At 46.2% G+C, this 21,425-nt stretch overlaps 1 protein-coding gene across 1 annotated transcript; it reads left to right on the top strand.

The window, feature by feature from the left end:
- Positions 1-945: 945 nt before the first annotated feature.
- LOC142767088 (uncharacterized) lies at positions 946-19,918 on the top strand. The gene is made up of 8 exons (XM_075868310.1): positions 946-1,102; positions 6,581-6,799; positions 8,556-8,788; positions 11,121-11,310; positions 17,730-17,834; positions 18,375-18,593; positions 18,876-19,108; positions 19,624-19,918. Exons 1-8 carry the CDS (start codon positions 1,030-1,032, stop codon positions 19,888-19,890), a joined length of 1,539 nt encoding a protein of 512 aa, XP_075724425.1. The 5' UTR covers positions 946-1,029; the 3' UTR covers positions 19,891-19,918.
- The last annotated feature ends 1,507 nt before the right edge of the window (positions 19,919-21,425 follow it).

The raw sequence follows: 21,425 nt of genomic DNA, 5'->3' as shown, positions 1-21,425 counted from the left end.
TCACAGTTATTGGTATTAGGACTGAACTGTAGGCCGTCTAGCCAATTCACTACCTCACTCAAGTACGACTGCAAAATATTGTGAAGAGGTTTTGCCTGCAACCATAGCAAAAAAAGCAATGTGGTCCGCATAAACATAAGCCTGCGGCCCAGATCGAATGAGAATAGTACACATCAAGATGTTAAATATTGCTGGTGAATGTGCTGACCCTTCAGAGACGCCTCGCCTCTGTTTTTGCTTGCAGGAAGAAAAGCCATCCTCAACGCAGTAAAACTTACTTTCTTTTAAGAATTTGGTCAGCCATGCTTCAGTAAAAGCAGGGAATCCGTTGCACCATAAATGATTTATTACAACGAATGTGTTGACACTATTGAATGTTTCATATATCTAAAAATAAATAAAGCTGCGTACTCTTTAATGCTCGGCATTGTACACATTACTTTCGTGGTCTACGTGCGCAGTCCATATTGAATGTCCAGATCTAAAGCCAATTTGACTAGGACTCAGCAGCTGTTGTTCATTAACAAATGTTATTGTATGACAATGAAGGGCCTTTTCAATAGGTTTCACAACATTTGATGTTAATGCTATTGGTCTTATATTGTCAATATTAAAGCTGGCCCACCACTTTTTAAGCAGTGATATAATTTTAGCAATCTTCCACTCATGAGCTATCCATGCCTTCTTAATCGAGCAGTTTATTAGGCTTTGGTGATCATTGGGGAATTCCTTATTATGATTAGCATTGTGTTTTTGCACTTTAATTAACATCGTGTGCGGCTTCTGTACAGTCGCGGTGCGCGCGTGCTTAGAAACAACGCTACGAAACCAGCGTACCGGCTAGTTCAACATGAAGCACAGAGGCTACCTGCGCTCTCACTCTCTTCTTTTTTCTTTTCCTTTTGTTTCATTATCTTGTGTCAGAGGTCCTACTTCTTTAGATTTCTGGTGGCCAATTCCCTGTAGTGGGTTGTGCCATTCTTCCAGTAACCATCATCATCATCACCAGGGTCAACCAACCGACCAACCATGGAGACAAACAAGCAAGCAAGATTCAAGCCTGTTACGCACGTCATTTTCGACCTCGATGGTGTGGTTTTAGGTCAGTTGAATACTTATTAGGCACTGCAGCTTGCATTTTCTTAACTCAGAACATCATTCATGTGCTGAATAAGATACTGCGTGCCAGCGGCTATTTTAAATTCCTTTGACAACTGGGAATACGTCAGCGCAGCGAACAAATATTACCTATTCCGAACTCCAGAATGTCGATAAATAAGAATTCAGCGCCCAGTAAGGTTAATCAGCGAAATTGAAACGTGCGGCTATACTGCTTATCGCGAGCTAGAATTTACTAAAGGGTATCCTGTCCTAGCTTCTGCATTTTTACCACCACACTTAAAAGATGCGGATTTCAAACTTTCCGTTTGTTGACGTTAGTTTAAAGAATAATGAGGGCACCCAAAAGATCTTACGAGTAGTGATTCATGATGTGGCTGGTGTCATTCTGTCATTCCCAGTAATAAATGCTGCCAAAATCTGAAGAGAAACTAAGGCAGTCGCAAAGACCCTTCGAGGTAGTGTATTGCAAAATTGTTTCTTCAACACGTTTTCTGAACACTTAAACAGTGCCAGGTTTTCCCATTCGGCATTAGGCTCAAATACCTCAGAAAATGGCTTTATTAGGAAGCCCACTATCTAGATAGCGCATCTAAAACCTTTCTCTATTTGCAGCACTGAATGGCTCTAGCCATCCCCAAAAGCGCCCGCAAGTTTCAGCAGTCGAGCAGACCATATTCAATCAACATGATTTTAAGGCGAAAGCCTTCAATGTCTCATACTGGTGGTGTCCATCCGTTCATACCCTTGAATGGTGCCAGCTGTGGCCTCTCGCCGTCACACTCGATCCGCAGTTACGTCGTTGCTGAGAGTGTAAAGGAGGAAGAGAAACAAAAACAAAAAATATAACAAATAAAAACAAAAAAGAGGTGGAATAGTCACCATTGAATAGCCAGAGGCTTTCACCGAACACATTTTGAAATTTACAGTGTCCATCAGTATTCTTTATTGAATATGCGAGAACCATTAGCCAATTTGAATAATCGGTGTCACAGTGTAGTTGAGTGGCGAGAGATGGCAGGGAGCAATTAGGAACTGCAAGACAGTACAATTGAATTTCTTTTACGGACAATGATTCCCAAGCAATCATCAAACGGATTGGAAAACAAATTTAGCCTGGTGATGCTATAGCGATATACTCTTGAACATCAGAAATTATTAATTGCGTGAGAAAAGACATTTTTACTATAACAAGCGTTTTATGTCGCACATTGTGTTCGATGAGTCAACACGGCGATTCATTCATGAATAATTCCTTGGTTTTGGGGCTTAATCAACACAAGTGTAGACTAGCGTACACAGTAAAGCAGTTGCAAGTTGAAGCATGCATTATTGATCGCAGTTACTTTAGGGTATCAGTGCTTTGAAAAGGCCTTTTTTTTTCGAACACTATCAAATCCACGACGCGTCTCTTGCTTATCGAGCAAAAGCAAGCATTCACCTTGAACAAATAAACATTCAAATAATGAGTATTTATAGCTGTCTCGTCATATGTACTGAACGTTCACTGCGTTACTATTCGCTCATAATAGTTTTACGATTCCATACTCATGCATTCGTTACAAGCAACATTGCATGTTTCATATTACTCTTAGTAGCCTGATGAAAGTGAAACTTTGGTCAATGCGCGATTAGTACTTTCTCTCTGTTCAAATGCACTTTCAGTGTTTTCAGTAGGATCACATTATATTCGAGCGCTCCTTGGGCGAGTATGGTATAGCGACCACTCTACTCCTCGCAGTACCAGCACAGAAAACAACATTTCGCACGCGGTTGACCTCTGAGCTCAGCCAATGTCTGCTCCTTTCTCGCACGTGTGTCATAGCTTCAGCGCTATATTTATCGTGGTTCGTACAGCGCCGCCCTGGTGATCGAAGCACGTAGTTCTCAGCCGCTTCCGCGGTCGAATGTGGCCGCTCGCTGATACGATTCTGGCGCGTAACGTCAGAGGCCGGCTAAGTTGTGGCATATTCAAATGCAGTACTGCGTATCAATTTACCTATTGCATTTCTTTTGTTCTGAACGCTATGAATAAAAACAGAGGCTTCGTTATGCGCAGACAGACGGGCGAACAGAAAAGATTCTACTCTTGCTGTTTTGTCGCGCAGCGTCAGACAGTTCACTAAACCAAATTTTGCATGTTTTATAGATTTGTGAATAGGGAGAGGGTGAGAGGGCTTGCAGTGGAAACCAGAGTGAATAGGCAGAACACACACGGTACTTTGTCAAGAATAAAATGATCATATGTTGCATCATACAGCATAAAAAATTCAATTGGATACCACCGCCAAGCCACTTATGCTACACCGTGCCATCAAGCATGCGATACGCATATAGTCCACATTGTTTGCAAGAAGTTACGTACAAGGAATGTTTGTCGTCGAAAAAACATGGCGACGCAGTGATGCTTGTTGAGCCATATCTGATCGAGGTTCCTAGAGTCACACCGTTTCAATCATGGTGGCGTAAATATTTCACAAACGTTCTTTTCACCGTGTTAAAGGGGCCATCTAACACTTTTCGCGACTTCATAGTTTTACGTGTTTTTCTAGCTGGTTGCGTACACTGACGGCTTAAGAGATAAGGGCCGAAAAAACGGCTTTGATAGGGCCACGCAGTGCAAAGATATTCAGCGTAGAGATATTGAAATACAATAAAATGTATGCTTACCCTCAACTCAATTTTCGCAGGCTCACCTTACCGTGTTTCTCTCGCCCTCTGACGTCGGAAGGCTGTCCAATGAAATGAACTGAAAGCCCTACCGTACAGGAAGCTAGCATGACATATTGCCTGTTACGTCCTGCGTAATAAGGTGTCGCTGGTGTCACACCGTGATGCATACAATTACGCGGCTCAGTTTCATCTTCTTTTCTCTCTTTCAAGAATCACCCACAGCGTAATAAGGATGCCATTGCTATGGTAACAAACAAGGCGGTACTTGAAGAGGGAACGACACGTGCGAAACGAGCCAGCTCGCGAACGCTTCTGTATTGTTTTGTAGCTTTACGGATATTTATTTTTGCAATTACGTGTATATATGAACGCTGTTACGTAGTTCTTTATTTTATTTTCTTCATTAATGGCGCCAGCGTCTCCAGCGCGTTTCCTTCAGCACATTGCGTTCGGCGCATCCTTTGACCAGCTGGGCAGTTTTTAAGTTGGAAAGGTCGAAGAGCTTTATTCTCTATCGCGCTGAGAGAAAAATCATGCTAATTAAAACAAAACACGCAGTAATTCCTATTTTGATGCAGTTCTGTGATGAAATTTAACGTTACATTTATTCAATCATGTGGCGGCAACCTTCAGAAGTCACTTCCGCTCGCCGTAGTCCTGGCGAGCGCCACAACGAGTTATGCATTCGGCACCGATGTGTTTAAGCTTTAGAGAGCCCCTTTAGGCTGTGTGACCCTGACTTACGACGCACGTGGTTGGCATAGCGAGAGCTAAGCCCCCCAAAACACGCAGTAAAATACCGTCTAACATAACGAGTAAAACAGAAAAAAAATACTCGGATGCTGCGCCGAGTGAGCGAAGGCAACATGTGACGAAGCCCGGATGTACTTGAACGCGGATACAAGAAGATCACTCTCGCTGTTATTCCTCAGTATACACACTCAAAACGCGAAAATCGCCATGTAATCTCTTCTTTTCTATGCTCCTATAAATCCATCACTTGGAGAAAAACAGAGCTAACCTACATGGTTTATAAGTTCTGTTACATGATGTTTCACCGAAGACGCGTGTTTCACCGAAGACGCCTATGGCGCCCAGTAGGGTCGCACGGTCGTTTAGGAGCCCGAAAAAGGTGAGGTTTAAAACGGGCATCATTAACTATAGGCTGGATATAGAAACGAAATACGTCAAAATTGACATGCCGAATATCTACTGAAGCAGGGAAAATTAGAACCGGACAGCTTTATTTTCGCTTCACGACCCCTTTAGGCGTTGTCGTCCTCCATGGTTATTGTCTTAGCTCTGAAGAGCTCTCTCATTTTAAAGGTATTCACGGAGATACCAAGGAAGGCATCCGCATGGTGTTCAAGGTAAAGCACCGGATGCCTAACCTATTACGAGCGTGCCAGCGTTACCTTACGTACAGAACCCAAAAGATGCGCTCCCGAGAGAGGGCACATCCGCTTCTCTTCACCTACAACTTGTAAACAAAATGCGTACATCGTGCTGCTGCTAGTCAATCGACAATCTTGATTTAACCATTCTACCACACTATTTTTGTTGGCACATTAAATTTAATGGCACCGTCTCCAACCAGCAAAACCCTTATAAGCTGTTAAAGGATGGGCTAATTACCCCAAAGTTGCAAACGGGCTGCGCGATGTTTTGTAGTGGAGTACTCGCTGTTATTGTTCATTTGCTGCTGTTTTGTTTTTGTTTTTTTAATTAAGACACAAAAACACACAGATGTGTCTTTAGGAATATAGCATTCACTGAAATTGCTCGCTGCAGAAGTAGCAGCGACATTTTATACATTGTTCTCTGCACCAGAACGTTCTCACTCAATTTATCTTCACTGGCAGTATGAAACTTCAAGTTGTGCCTTACGCGATTATGAGCAGTGCACTAACGCTTCATCAATACGCTTATGCTATAAAGTATTGTTATTATACATTTCAGCTATGTGTTGCTTCAGAAACTACTTATTTATTGCAAAGGAGTTCGACGGAGACCCGAAAGCGGGCGGGAGTGTTAAGAAAGTGAAAATACACTACCACCCGTTAGTAGCACGAAGCCACAAGGAAATCCGTGTGGATTGCTCAGAAAGACAGTCCTCTTAGTTGCCGCGAAATTCGTTCAGGTCCAGGGACCGAAACAGCAAGAAACGCCTTTCCGGATAAATGCCTTTCCGGGGTGGTTGCTTTACTAATTGAGCTCACCAGGAAGCACGATTCACAGCGCGAGGGCGATTTTATCGACAACTCGAAGCACATGGATACAAGTAGTGCGATTGAGGTCTGTGGAGACCGGCAAGGCGGTAGAAGCGATAAGAAAGGGAAAGTAGAAAACCACCCGTTAGTGCATGGTTGTGTATTGTTACTGTATTTCTTCTCATACTATTTATTCTTATAGTGTGGTCACTGTTCGCCTTTCGTACCTGGAGGTTTAAACATGTTGTGTTTGCCCTCTGTGCGGCGTCTCAATTTAGTTTCATTACTATTCATCATTCATCTGTAAATCCATGCCCGTCAGCGGAACATGGAACTGTTTATTTAGTCTATAGCATATCATCACACCGTTGTTGTTGTTTCTTACCACTACTCTTTTGTGTGCATGTGACGAGCTCAACTTTCTCAAATGTATTACAGCGAGCACGATTCTTCATTGATCATCTTCACCAAATCAAGTCTCTCTTTTTTTATTCCAGTTCCTTTAGGTAATATACTATCAAGTGAGGAAGCTATTTAACGTGCCCCTAAGTAAATTTCGCACATCTTTCGTCTCGAAGACGCAGACAAGGTGTACACAGCCGCCGTGGAAGAAGTGGCCGGACGGTACGGAAAGACGTACACGTGGGAGCTGAAGAAGAGAGTGATGGGAATGCCAGATGCCGATGCAGCCCGGATCGTCATTGACACACTGGGGCTACCGGTCAGTCAGGACTACTACTTGTACGAACTGGACCGCTTGTACGAAAATTCACTACCCAACTCGAAAGTTATGCCCGGTGAGTCTCCTCGAACAAAAAGTCATCAGCTTTTCTTTTCTACACATACGTTACCGAAGCTTGCGCATTAAAGTTAGGTAGCATTGATCTCGATAAATTACCACGCTTGAGGATATAGACCTTAATGATTGTTTCTAATGTGTCCGGTGGCTGTACTCGATGTCCATCTATTTATGCAATAAAATTTTGTTTAGAAAAACTTGTCTAGAATTGCGCCTTTGGACGGAGCAGCCGGGCTCGTCAAATCATTTCCGGCAATGCTGATTTAAACCGCCTCCGGAGCTTGGGCAACAGATACCACGCAATTTAGGGCACATTTTTAATAGTGAGAAGTTATCTACGTGCACACTTGCTAGCTTGTATACAGCTCCACAGATATCAGTGGAGTTACTCACTGTGAACTCGGTAGGGCTCCCGTAGTAGCTCAAGCTTACACGTTCCCAGGGTTTGGCCTTTATATATGCTTGATGCGATGAGAGACACGCCATTAGTTGTTCATCGTAAGCCTGGCCAGGGTTGCCGCTGAATTTTGAGTGAGGTTCGTCAAACGGCGAGCAAAATGACGCCAAAAGTCGCCATTTTTCTTGAAATTTTGCCAAGAAATTTGTCCCAGTACATAGGTCTGGCGTGCCTAGGGATAAAAATTGAAAATCATGTATAGCCCCGTAAAGTATGTTGCCACTTAAAAGCTTCAGTCGTATCACTCGCTTCACCAAGGGAGTAATTAGAAAGGACATGCATGCACTAGCAGCATTTGTGAATCTAGCGCCTCATAACAAAGTTTTGTGACGAATACAGGATGAAGCAGTCGCTACAAGAGAGCGCCAGCGTGCGTAGCCTAGCTGCATATTTCGAGAATTACGCTGCAGTGTAATTACACGCATGATAAGCAAAGAACCTAATTACGAAGCTGCCGAAGGATATTCAAAAGCAATGCGAAGCTATTTCAATGCCCGCAGCACGCTTTCTGTGTGGCCACGCTTGCGCTGTACATTCGCCGCACTATATAGTTTCTGAACTATGCCAAAAGAAGCCCGACTCCTTGGGTCACCTGAAAAGTATAATAAAAAAGTTATACTCAACATACAAAATTAAAGGTTGCCGCAGCAGTGAAAAAGTCGACAAGCTATTCACGACAGTTGAAGCTGCGTTGGGTAGGCAAGGCCTATATGCACCAAATAGCCACTTCAGAAGCGAAACATTTAAAACGCATGTGTCCATTCCAATGCTGGCAATGAGCAGCCGAAGGGCTGAGCGTTCTTTGTCAGTGTTAGTGTCATAATGCAGTACTTATCTTATCCACTCTCTTGAGCGAGAAGCGAATAGTGCGGGTAGAGAGCAAAGGAGTGTGAGAAGCACAAGGAGTGTCAAAGGTGTGATCTCGGTAGCTGCCGATGGCTCAGTTGGCTGAGCACGTGGTGCCTATTGGCACGGCTTGATAGGTCGTTGGTTTGATGCTCGCGTGTCCTTATTTCCAAATTTTCTTTTTCTGGTTCACTTTTTTTGATGCTGCACAGGTTTAACAACGACATATGCTTGACGGAAATACGTCAGTTAGGACTTGGTGGACCCCATCATGCAACACTTTCATGTTGATGTATCCTGACGGTGCATCAGGATATATCAACAAGTAGTATATATATATATATATATATATATATATATATATTTACCTTCTCTAATGGTAGGTACAATTCAACTGAAAAATGCCGAATTTCGACAGCATTACCAAACGTACAATTCACTTTACCACCAGGCGCCGAGCAGCTGATACGCCACCTCCATGCGCATGGCGTTCCTATCGCGGCCAACACTAGCTCCATGCCACTTTCTTTCGGGCTCAAGATGACGCACCACGAAGATGTCTTGTCACTCTTCAACCATGCGTTTATATCGGGTGGTGATCCGAAGCTGAAACATGGCAAACCAAACCCCGACATCTTCCTCATCTCAGCGTCCAAATTTCATGACCATCCAGCCCCCGAAAAGGTATTGTCACGGTGTAAAATATGACTTAGTATGTCAATGACGAAGTGCTAGGTGGAACGCACTTGTACTGCAGCAGCGTTGTATGATCTTGCTCGCAATTATGTCCCATAAACCTGAAGGATAAGAAAGGGAGCTCAACCTAATTTGAGGGCGACGTTTCGAGGAACAGAAAGTAAATAAATAGGGGTAACTCTAAGGAACAAGACGAAAGCGGAGTGTATAGGGGAACGAAGGGTGTTAAGGAAACCGTAGTGGAAATTAAGATGAAAAAAATGGTCATGGGCAGGGCACTTGGCGTGAAGGCAAGGTAACCTGTGGTCATTAACGGGGCACTGACACAAAGCCTCTGTGGTCTATTCCCAGAAGCATTTGTATCCCATCCGCAAAATGTCAACTGCGAATATTGCTGGGCAGGTATTTTAAAATAATTTTGAAGTTTGCGTGAGCCCTCAACACTGTCGTGCCATTAACACCATGAAAAGGGACCCTTTGGGTACCACCTACTACCCTCACGTCACCACGCTGCAGTTAACAAAACTAGTTATGATGATGTCATAGCCGCCATTTTTCTTTGGCCACGTTTGTTTCCGCAGTCTTTATTTTTCGGACGCTGGTTGCGAGTGCGTGCCCATGGCGCACGCTTAGAAAATTTTTATTTTAGTGACATTGAAGTCCCGTTTCCTATTCGAAAGCAATTCTTGATGCGTACCGTGCGAAACTGTGTCACAGTTCTGTGTGGTGACGTAGTCAAAAGCTGCACACGCTAGGTGGCGACAGTTGCACCCAGTTTTTGGAGCTCTTTCAAATCGAAACTGACACTGATCGATAATGAAGCGCCTGTAAATAATTATCTGCTGCAAACGATGTGTCCTGTCATGACTAAGAGGCTCCAAGCAACACATTGCAGCAGAAAAACATGACGGCAAAGTTTTAGCCGCAAGCTGGCAAGTTGCGCCAGTTGGATTACAATCACAATTGAAAATTTTGTTAAAGCGCCCTAAAAACGGGTGGACAGAAGAGGCTGACAAGGACAGCACTTGTTCTAACACTTATCCCGACACCTAGTACTTGTAAAATATAACAAATGATAAATATTATATACAATTTTTTTGTAATCCTGACAAGAGTGGTTTCTGTTGCACCTTGTTCTGATGCACATGCGCAAAAGACCATGTATCCGCTTTGAATACCTTTTCTGATTAATAAACCATCAGTTCTGAGAGCAAGCGCTGTCCTTATGAGCCTCTTCTGTCCGTCCGTTTTTTAGTGCGCTTCAACAAAATTTTTAATTATGCCAAAGTTTGGTTTCAGCAGCCCTTTAAGGATCACAGACTGGATTTCAAGATAAGGCAAGCGGGCGAAGGGGAGAGACAAAGTTAAGTGAGCAGATGAGGTTAGACGTTTGTGGGTATGAAGTTGCAGCAACAAGAACAGGACCGAGTTTAGTGGCACACATCGGAAAGGCCTTTGTTCTACAGTGGGTATAATCAGGATGATGGTGATGATAATGATAATGATGTTGATGTTGATGATGATGATGATAATAATAATATTCCCGTCATGTCCTTGGTGGAGGTGCTAAGCTGCTTGGTCAGTCATCTTAGTAGCTTCGATGCACCGTCCGCTGCGAAGATATACCTCTTGGGGTTGTAGTGAGTCGTACCCTGTGAAATGCTGCAGCATACACTGACTTCTAACGAACAGCAAATTTTTTCCGTCCACACAGCTGTCTAACATATTGTCATGTTTACATCAACTTCAGTAAAAAAAGGCGTTGCGTCAATGCAAGTAGAGAACGCATCGATGTAATTCATGCGTTTCGGTTTCTCTAGCTTTATAACTTGTCGATGGCTCATCAAGCGAAAAAATTTATGACGTCATCGGCGTAACACGTTGGCGGTGCCTTTGAGGCAAATTTAACTCGAGTTATGCAAAGATCATCACCACGTAATTACGTCACACGGAACGTCATCCTGACGTCATAGACCACCATGTATTCTGACGCCATCTTCATTTCACATAGCACCAAAAAGCCTTTTTCTAACGATGTCAATATTACATATGAAATCATCACTTAATCATAGATGACCTAGTCACAAAGACAATGCAAAACAAGGCAAGGTGCACAAAGCGCTTCCGTTCGTAATTGAAAGGTGGAGGACTAATATAACGATTAAGAAGCAGACAGCTTCCAGCATCGAATTGTCTAACGAGAATGCATAAAGACCCCGTACAATTTTCTAAGCGCTCAGTGCTACACGCGTCTATTTTATGGTATTGTTCACCATAATATCTTGTTAATGTTCTTGTTATATCTTGTGGGCGAAATAAGGTTCTGGTATTTGAAGACACGCCCGCTGGTGTGACGGCTGCCCTGGACGCCGGAATGCAAGTCGTGATGGTGCCAGACCCTCGGATGGACCAAGAAAACCGAAATAGGGCAACCCTGTGCATCGATTTGCTCGCGGACTTCAAACCAGAGCTATTCGGACTGCCACCCTATCCGGCAGCGGCTAAAAAAAGTGAGAACGGACTTTTTTTCGAGCTCTGTCAATGCATAACAATATATTTGCGAAAAAATTGATGAATTGGCTACTCACACAAAGAACAAAGAAATCCAACTTTAGGGCCACAAAAGAGCTGTGTCGCTCCACAAAAAGTTTTGTTCGCATCGCCGATCATTTAATACTCGCCAGCTCAAGCATCTCAAGAAAAACCGGGATTTTTCGAAATTAAAAGTATATGTGCATCCCGCCTATGCAACGTATCTGACGTTTTGATGGAACAGCTAGAAACTCAATGACATTAGGACTGGGGCCATAGCACCAGAAGGTTCATTCGCACGACGAATGCGATCGTGGACAGATAAGTCACGTGACATGAAACGTGATTCTGATCCCTCCGCAGCCAGAATTTACTCGACAGGGAATAATCAACGCTACAAGCGAATGCCAAGTTCCGTCGTTTCACAAATATTTCCGCACTGACTGAAGTAAAGACGCGAGAAAGGGTGCCGTATGGTGACGTAGTAAGCAATCCCCGGGGTCGAATCGTGATTTAATCCGTCGTCTGGATACAGCCGAACAAAAAAAAACCAAGGAAGAGGACAGGTCATGCGCTACCTTTCAAGTGAATTATGGCTTCTATGAACGTTCTTAGGCAACTAGGTCAGAAGTTTATCTTCTTTGATCCTAACTACATTGGTCCCGTCGGATCTTTACACCGCAAATACCACAAGAAGAAAGAGTCCCTGGCGCAATCTTTGTCGACTGAACTTCCTTAGGAGCTTACCTATAGGTTCACATCATGCAGAACGCTATCATGTCCAAAGCTTGTATATTGTCGCGGGTTATAAAATACAGGGGGTTTATTAATAAAACATGGGCTGTCGAACTCGTAGAGACGCTCTCAAAAGAAGGCCACTAATATTGTCGTCTTCTTCACTCGCCTGCGCTGCGCCTCTCGAGCAAATCCGCGTTCTTAGTTGTCGTCGCTATCTCGCCGCTAAATGCAGCTACGCACGCGGCATTACCCTCCCGTCAGAGTGAGCGTCGTCCCGATGCTCCCCACGTAGAGATGCGGCTAGCGGGTGTTTACATCGCTGAGAGTAGTAAAGTTTCATGCGGACCACGTGCACAATCTCAGGCATATGCTGGCGACGCTTCGAACAGGAGGAGGCATCGGGCACGACTTCGTACGTCACGTCGCTAAGACGGCGCAAAACCGTGTAGGATCTGAAGTATCGGCGTAGGAGTTTCTCTGAGAGGCCTCGTCGTCATACAGGAAACCAAACCCAGACTCTATCTCCTGGTTGATAAATGACGAATCGATGGCGAGGGTTGTACCGTTGGGCGTCAAGTTGCTGCTGGTTCGTTATTCTGACGCGGGCAAGCTGCCTTGCTTCCTCAGCGCGCTCAGTGAACTATGCGGCGTCTGGGTCTGAATCATTGCAATCGTAAGGCAGCATGGCGTCAAGCATTGTAGTAACTTCTTTGCCATGAGTTAGTGCGAACAGCATCATTTTTGTTGTTTCCTGGTGCACCGTATTATACGCGAATGTGATGTACGGCCATATTAGGTCCCGATTCTTGTATTCCACGTCGACGTACATGCTAAGCATGTCAGTGATTGTCTTGATTAAGTCGTTCTGTAAGCCCATTTGTTTGTGGGTGGTAAGTTGTTGTCTTCCTGTGCGCTGTGCCACTGAGCATAAGCACAGTGCACAAAAGCTCGGCGGTAAACGGTACCTTTGTCTGTTACGATGACAGCTCGAGCACCATGTCTCAGGACAATGTTGTTGATGAAGAACTGGGCCGCTTCAGCTGCAGTGCCACCCACAATCGCCATGGTCTACGCCTATCGGGCGAGGTAGTCCATCTGCACTATAACGCATTTGCTGCCGCTGTCAAATGTTGGGAATGCGCCCAGCAGATCCATTCCGATTTGAGAAAAAGGAGTTTCTGGCACGGGCACAGAATGTAAAGCCCAGCGGGTTTGACAGGTGGTACCTTGCACCACTGACAGTCAATGCATGTTCGGGCGTAATGTTTTACCTCTGCTGCAATTCTAGGCCAGTAATATTTTTCTTTGACGCGTGTCAGTGTTCTTGTGAAACCGAGGTGGCCCGCAGTGGCTTCGTCATGGCAGGCTTGTAAAATTTTGCTGCGGAGAGCTTCAGGAACTACGAACTACGAGCAAATAGCTTCTACCTGTTGATGAGAAATTTTTTTTACAGAATTTCGTCCCGTAAACAGAATGACGATAAGCTCTTTCAAAAACACTCTTCCAAAACACGCGGCTCGTTCGTTCTAGAATTCTATAAGCGAGTTAAGCACCCGATCGTCTTGTTCTTGCCGAGAAACGATAGCTGCATCAACAACTCCTAAAAAACCTGTGAATTCATCATCCTCTGTAGCCGGTGATTCAATCGGTGACATTGACAAACAGTCGGCGTCTAAGTTTTGCCTTCTGGACTTGTATACTACGGCCATGTTGTACTCTTGGAGCCGTAAGTTCCATCGTGCTAAACGTTCAGATGGGTATTTCATGTTGGTCAATCAACAAAGAGAGCGATGGTCGTTTACAACATGAAAAGCGTGGCCATATAAGTACAGGCGGAACTTCGCAACTGCCCAAACGACAGCCAGACACTCCTCCGTTGTTGAGTAGTTGGACTCGGCGCGTGTCAACGTTCTTCTAGCGTAGGCAACTACTCTCTCCACACCATCTTGGCATTGGACAAGAACAGCACTTAGGTCCACATTGCTGGCGTCTGTATGAATGGCTGTTGGTGCATTCTCGTCAAATTGAGCGAGGATGGGTGGAGTTTGTAGACGCTGTCGCAGCTCGAACAAGGCTTCTTTCTCTTCATCCCATACAAACGCAACGTCTTTCCTTGTGAGGCAGGTGAGTGGAGAGGCGATGTGTGCAAAACCTGCTATAAATCGCCGGTAGAAGGCGCAGAGACCCAGAGAACGCCTCACTGCTTTCTCATAAACAGGCCTTGCGAACTTTGAAACGGCTGCAGTTTTATCTGGATCAGGCTTCATACCTTCGCGATTGACCACGTGTCCTAGGTACTGGAGTTCTCCGAAATGAAGGGGCATTTTTCCGGTTTGAGTGTGAGTCCAGCGGACCGTATGGCTTTAAGGGCTGACAGTAGCCGCATTAAATGTTCTTCAAACGTGGCCGAAAAAACAATCACGTCGTCGAGGTACACAAGGCATGTTTTCTATTTGAGGCCAGACAGAATGGTATCCATTAGTCTCTGAAACGTGACTGGGGCTAAGCATAGACACAAAGGGAGGACTTTGAATTCATAAAGCCTTCTGGCGTCACGAAGGCGGTCTTTTCTCGGTCACGCTCATCTACTTCTATCTGCCAGAATCCACTTTTAAGGACCTTCGACGAGAAGTAGTGCGCATGCCTTAGCCTGTCCGAAGAGTCATTGATCCGTGGTAATGTATAAACGTCAATTTGTAACGTGGTTTAGCTTACGATAATCGATGGAGAAACGCAAGCTGCCATCTTTCTTTTTCACGAGTACCACTGGCGATGCCCAAGGACTCTTTTATGGTTGGATTACATCATCCTCTTGCATCTTCTTGACTTGCTGCTATATTAACTCCCAGTTTTTCTGAGCGACGCGATGTTGGTTCTGTCGAATCGGTCTTGTGTCTTCGGTAATGATGCGATGCTTAGTCAGAGGCGTTCCCCCTACTCTTGATGTCGGTGAGAAGCAGTCCTTGAACTGGTCGAGCAGCTCTATAAGACGGCATCTTTCAGTCGGTGTTAAACTCAGACCGATATCGACTCGTGGTGTATGTGGAGGTGATTGAGCTGTGGCTTCCCCTTGCATAAGAAGACAGTCGTGAAAGTAGTCGAGCTCTTCGAGGTACGCCACAGCCGTGCCTTTACCGATGTACAGGCGCTCATTCGTGAAGTTGGTCAGAAGCATCTCTGCGCGCCCATCCACTAAGCTGACGATGCCGCGAGCGATGGCGATGCCTTGGCGAAAAAGAAGGGCAGTGATGTGTTCGGCTATAACGTCTTCATTACAGTGCACGCCGCAACACACGGAAACAAGACTACATGACAGTGGGGGCACGCAGACGTCGTCGTCGACCACACGTAACATCCTGGGTTCTTGGTCTGGAACATGGGTCACAGGCTTGTCAGCGACGAATGTAATGACACTATCGCGTATGTTGACCACAGCACCGTACTCTCTTAAGAAGTCCATTTCCAGTATCATATGTTTGCAGCACTCTGGTAGGATCAGAAATGTGGCTACAAAAGCCACATTCTCAGTCGTGAGTCTTGCTGTACATTTTCCCGTGTAAGTCATTATCTGGCCTCCAGCATTTCGGATATAAAGGCCCGTCCATTCCATCCTGACTTTATTGAGTTCGTCTGCCAATCGTTCACTCATTATGGAAAAGTCTGCACCCGTATCGACTAAGGCCGTCAATTCAACGCCATCAATCGTCACAGCGAGGTCGGCAGTCACAGTTTTCTCGGCCGAGTCTTCATCGTCGTCTCTCACGTGTTTCTACAGCAGTGGGGGATTTTCGGCAATTCGACGGCTTGCAACCTTCCCCCAGAGGTCGCTGCTTTCAGTTTCTCCGCCGTGGGCTGGAAGACCGACCTCTGAAGGCGTCATCAAAACTACTGCGGCTTGGTGAACCAAAGCGAGCCGGGGATGGTGAGCGCGTCCGGAAGGTAGCGGAGCCTTCCCGCCTGCCAGCCTTGTCGTCGTCAATGGGGCACGACTTTCATCGAACTGTCAGCGCGTAGCTGTAGGTGCACTACCGCGGTATTCAGCTCGATTATGTGGGCAACAACGTTAAATGTGCCCTGGCTCTCCACAGTTGCAGAAGAGTGGTCGGTGATCCGCAGTGCGCCATATGTCGGTCTTCCGCATATAGGGTCACCTGGCAGAATCCTGTTGAGCCCAGGCTGCCACAGGATACGGTTCGATGTACTGCGGCGCTGGCATGGGCGTGGGTCGACGAAGAGCGTCTGCATAGCTGTATCCGTTCGGCTGGTATGATACTTCTGGAGACAATGGACGACGCACAGCGTCTGCGTAGCTACACGAGTTTGGATGGTACGGTGGAGCGGAATGTTGCTGAGGAGAGGCAAACGCTTGTCGAAGTTCATGGCAAACAACTTCAGCGATGGAGGCTACCGTGGACTCCTGCGCCTGTGACTGCAATATGTACTTTGCGTTATCCTTCGCGATCTTCTCACGCACAATCTGTCTAATTAGGTGGCGTAGAGAAAACTCGTCGTTTGCGGTAAGTGCGGTGGCGCCAGCAGCTGAGCTGGTGGCCGGGTGATCAGACTGTCGGTACCGACCAGTGTTGTTGGCGGATTGCGCACAAGACCAACAAATAAATGCTCTTTCACGCTCCCATGAAATGGCTTAGCTTTTGAGCCTTGGGCATGTTGGGGTCCGCGTGGTGGCACAGACGCACCATATCTTCAGCAAACATGGCGACGCTTTCATGCAGCTGTTGGGTGCGTCCTTCAAGAAGGCGTTGTGCGTTTTCGCGTCGGTCCGCGCTACCGAAGGTGTCAAGAAACCGACGACAAAACTCCTCCCATATCGTCAATGTTGCCTCGCGGTTTATAAACCACGTCTTCGTGCCGTCTTCGAGGGCGAAATATACGTGGAAGAGCTTTCCATCGAGACTCCAGTAGTTCACTTTAGCTACCCGTTCAAACTGCCAGTCTTGCGCATCTTCGTTCGGCCGGCCATCAAATGGTTCAGGAATGCGCATATTCTGGACCGTTAGAAGTGCAGGACTCCTTGCCTTTTCTTGAGTTGGGGTGGCTGTCGGAAGTGTTGCTTCCTCTAAAAGGCCAAATACTGGTTCAATACCTTGAAAGCGACGGCTTGAGTGGTGCACAGGCGTCTCCACGCGTGGCTGTCTCGTAGGGCTGAACTCAGGGCTTCTCACAGAGGAACAGATTATAAAATGGTAGTACCCAGCTCCTCCACCAGTGTCGCGGGTTATAAATATAGGGGGTTTATTTAAAAGCACGGACAGTGGAACTCTTAGAGACGCTCTCAAAAGAAGGCCGCTAAGACTGTCATCTTCTTCACTCACCTGCGCTGCGCTTCTCGAGCAAATCCACGTTCTTCGTTGTCGTCGCTATCTCGCCGCTAAATGCAGCTATGCACGCGGCAATATAAACTAAATATGGAACAAATTACGTTGGCTAAACTCTGCAGCTTTTTTTTACTTCTCTGAGTGATTTTCTTCTACCCTCAGTGAGCCTGCACTCTACATTTGTGAGCTAGTGCCAAGAGTTTTTCAGAACATTCAATCGCTCTGTTCAGCATCATTTCTTTTATATTGGTTATTCCATCTGCCGACAATAAATGTTGTGTATTTACGTCTCTGTGTCTCTGTTAAAATCATCTTTGGCGCAGGTCCGAGCCGTTCGGAAAGCAGCAAAGACATAAAGCCTCAAGCACCCGCGTCTAAGTTCAAGCCAGTGTCTTATGTCATCTTCGACTTGGACGGCCTTCTTTTAGGTAACATAGGATCATACTTATTGTGCAAACTTCGATACAAGTGAAAATGCCTCTAGCAATATCAAAAAGCCACAGTGTCTTGTCAGGATGACATCGCTTACGGTTACCCCGGTAAGAAGAGTTCTAGCAGCAGGCCACACTTAATAATGGGTCAGGTGCGTGCGTGCGTGCGTGCGTGTGTGTGTGTGTGTGTGTGTGTGTGTGTGTGTGCGTGTGTGTGTGTGTGTGTGTGTATGTGTGTGTGTGTGTGTGTGTGTGTGTGTGTGTGTGTGTGTAAGTTGCTATTTTCCTATAAGTTTGTTTTCGTATGCACGCACTCTTGAGCTCAAGCAGCACGTGACCTCGAGATGTACTTCACACTTCGCTGCGCAGCACGTGTGCTGACCAGATCCTCTTGTCTATGCTTATTTTCTCGCTGTTTGACTGTCTTGAAAAAATTCAGTGTTGTCATGAGGCGAAAGATTCTTTATAATCACGCTGGTGAAGCAACGCGTTCATCGTTCTTGTACATACACGTACCATTCTTGGCACCACTACAAGACACGGAGAAGTTGTATTCCGCTGCTGTGGAGACCGTGGCCTCACGCTACTCGAAAAATCTTACCTGGGAACTCAAGAAGCGAGTGCTGGGACTCACCGAGGCTGACGCAGCACACACGATCGTCGAGGCCCTGGGTCTGCCCCTGGCACCAGACGAGTTCATGGTGGCGGTGGACTGCATATACAAGGAGACAGCCCCCAGCGCCCAGTTTATGCCTGGTGAGCACGAATGGGCCAATTATGGAGAGTCAGAGAGCACGTTTCATTTAGCTCTGAACGAATATAAATATGGAACACACTATGGCACAAAATGGGGCCATACATGGGCACCACTCTTTCTTTTCGATATAAAGCTTACTGCGGTGCCCCACGTACCTACTCAAATCTTAAGTTGCGAATGTGTGCGATGCTCATTTTCTCCTGAAGCGCGTTCCAAGTGTATAATATGTACTAATTTTGTTTGGAAAATAATAAGTATACCTCCTTTATCATGATTTCTAGGTGCCGAAAGGCTTGTGCGTCACCTACACGAGCATGCTGTGCCCATGGCCATTGCGACCGGTTCTGCTGCGCCCTTGTTCAACCTGAAAATGACGCGACACCATGATGTGCTGGCTTTGTTCCATCACGTTGTCTGCGCGGGTGAGAACCCCGAAGTTAAGCACGGCAAACCACACCCAGACATATTCCTCGTCGTGGCGTCTAGGTTCGACGGGAAACCACCATCGGAGAAGGTAACAGAAACACGCACATTTGGCAGACACATAACCTGAGAAGAGCGTGTCGCTTCAATGAATTGATTTGTATTGGCGTAGATATAAGGAAGCTTCTATGCTGCATTCACCTTTTGACGTCCTCGTTACTGCGTCAAAATGCTCGTGTATACACGCATGTATATTAACGAACGCACTTGCGCATGCCACATTTTCTAGGTTGAGTGTTTGGGCAGCTACTCCTAAATATTTTTCACTTACTTCATGAAGATGCGGAATCAACAAGACAGCAGCAGCCAGAGTTTGAAGTAAGGGAGAAACCTCAGGAGGGGACCAACTTTACATCTCGTGTCTACAGGTTGAACACCTTTCTTCAGTACGTGCCGTTCAGACAACGGATTTTTTACGTGCTGTGTAAATTTCCGACTACCTGGAAACTCCATCCTCTGGCCACCATAGTGCGTCATTTGACTAAGTTCAAGAGACTATGAATAACAAGAAACGTGTATTGCGAACAAACACACCGTCTCGTGCAGGTTCTGGTGTTCGAAGACGTGGTCAACGGCGTGACGGCTGCCCTGGCTGCCGGAATGCAGGTTGTCATGGTTCCCGATCCTCGCATCGACGAAGAGCACCGGCGTAAGGCCACTACTTGCGTGACCTCGCTGCTTGAGTTCAAGCATGAGCTATTTGGTCTCCCAGCTTTCTACACTCCTGCACAGGACCCGAAGAAACTTAAGCCAACTTCCAGTGGACCGTCGTTGGTGCATCACTCCCTGACCGGTGCAGGCCTTCCGACTTGAGTGAGAATAAAACTCACAAAAAAATATATGGAGCTCACGACCTGCATCAGTTAGTGATATAGATTGCTGACCGAGTCGCCATACAAAGTGTGTGTTCTCTTCGCTTTTGTGCAGAACACGCCAAGAGTGAACTTTAGCGAAAAAAAATTTCTGTAGTTCCATGGCCGACTTGCACAAGTTACATCACACTCGATGCCGCGCATAAGTTATCTTCGGGGTGAACATGGACAGAGGAGAAACCAAGGCACCACTACGCCGGCATTTATATGGCTATCACTTCTTTTGCATCGGTGTTTTCCCACTGTGTTTTTTTGAATAGCGGAGGCTATTCTCTACTGTACAGGTCAACATTCTGTAAACACAAGCACAATGTGCCTCACATACCCCCAACAAATCTCCTTACAGTGCCGCTCCTGCATAAAACATGTATTCGTCAGTCAGTAAAGCATTTTCCAAAGGTCCTGAAGAGTTTGAGCTCCCGGGCGATCCGAGTTCTTAGGCGCACAATCGATCGTCTTCTGGTCAGCGGCTCCCGAGTTCCTGTTTCCAGTCGGATTCACTGGTGACAGGTCCCCAATATACTGTAGTAGACTGCCAGAGCATGTGCGAGAGTGAAGAATAAACGTCTGTGCAATGTGGGCATTGTGTCTGGGCTGTAGTGCGGAGTTGTCCAGATGATGGGTACGATCTCGTACGTAGGCTACCGCTTGCGTGTGTTCGAGCTGTGTGTGCGGTAAGGGGCATTCTCTTTTGTCATCACGATAGTGAGAAGTGAAATCTTGGTAGATGAGGGGGGGGGTCATTAAACTCTGTTTCAGGCCAAACCTTTTCGATGACTGATTAATTATCGTGGTGGTTCGACTCTCGCGGTGGGTCCTGAGGCATTTCGTTGAGGTTGGGTTGCTTGCTCTTAGTGGACGTATTTGTCCATGTAGACAGCGAACCAAGAAATTTACTGCTAGGCCTTGTGCTTACGCGTTTGTATATTGTGGGATGCTTCATGTGAAATATTTTACCTTTAATGGTGTCGCGGGGCACTGTAACTATGTTCGTGTTGAGAGGTTGATCATCGTTAGAGCCACAATGACCTGCTCGACTATGGCACTCGTTACTAGCCTAACAGAGGCAGCTGAGCGTAGGGATCCGCCGTGACCAACTCTACCGCGTGCGCAGAGAGAACGGAATGGAATGAAAAACTTTATTTCGGTCCTGCAGGACACTCTTAGCGCGTAGCGAGCGTCTCCCACGCAGAGACTGGCAAGGAGTACCTGGCGGCCGATTCGTGGGCCTTCTGGGCGGCCCATTGCAGGTCGGTGGGAAGTGAGCTCCTGAGGGACCTCTCCCACTAGTTTGAGGAAGAGTTGGGAGGAGTGTTTCTACATTCCCAGTGAATGTGTGAGAGCGTCACCGTGTGTCCACACAAGGGCATGTGTCGCTCGGGTGTGCATCAGTCAAATAAACGTGAAGTTTGTCAAGGTTTTGGGTACGTGTGTGTCTGTAATAGGCATCGGGGTTAACAATGCCTGTGGTCTGTC

The sequence above is a fragment of the Rhipicephalus microplus genome, chromosome 7 (genome assembly GCF_043290135.1).
Source record: "Rhipicephalus microplus isolate Deutch F79 chromosome 7, USDA_Rmic, whole genome shotgun sequence".
NCBI classification, from domain to species: domain Eukaryota; kingdom Metazoa; phylum Arthropoda; class Arachnida; order Ixodida; family Ixodidae; genus Rhipicephalus; species Rhipicephalus microplus.
Note: the sequence above shows the minus strand (reverse complement) of the source record. Positions and strands in the feature narration are given on the sequence as shown.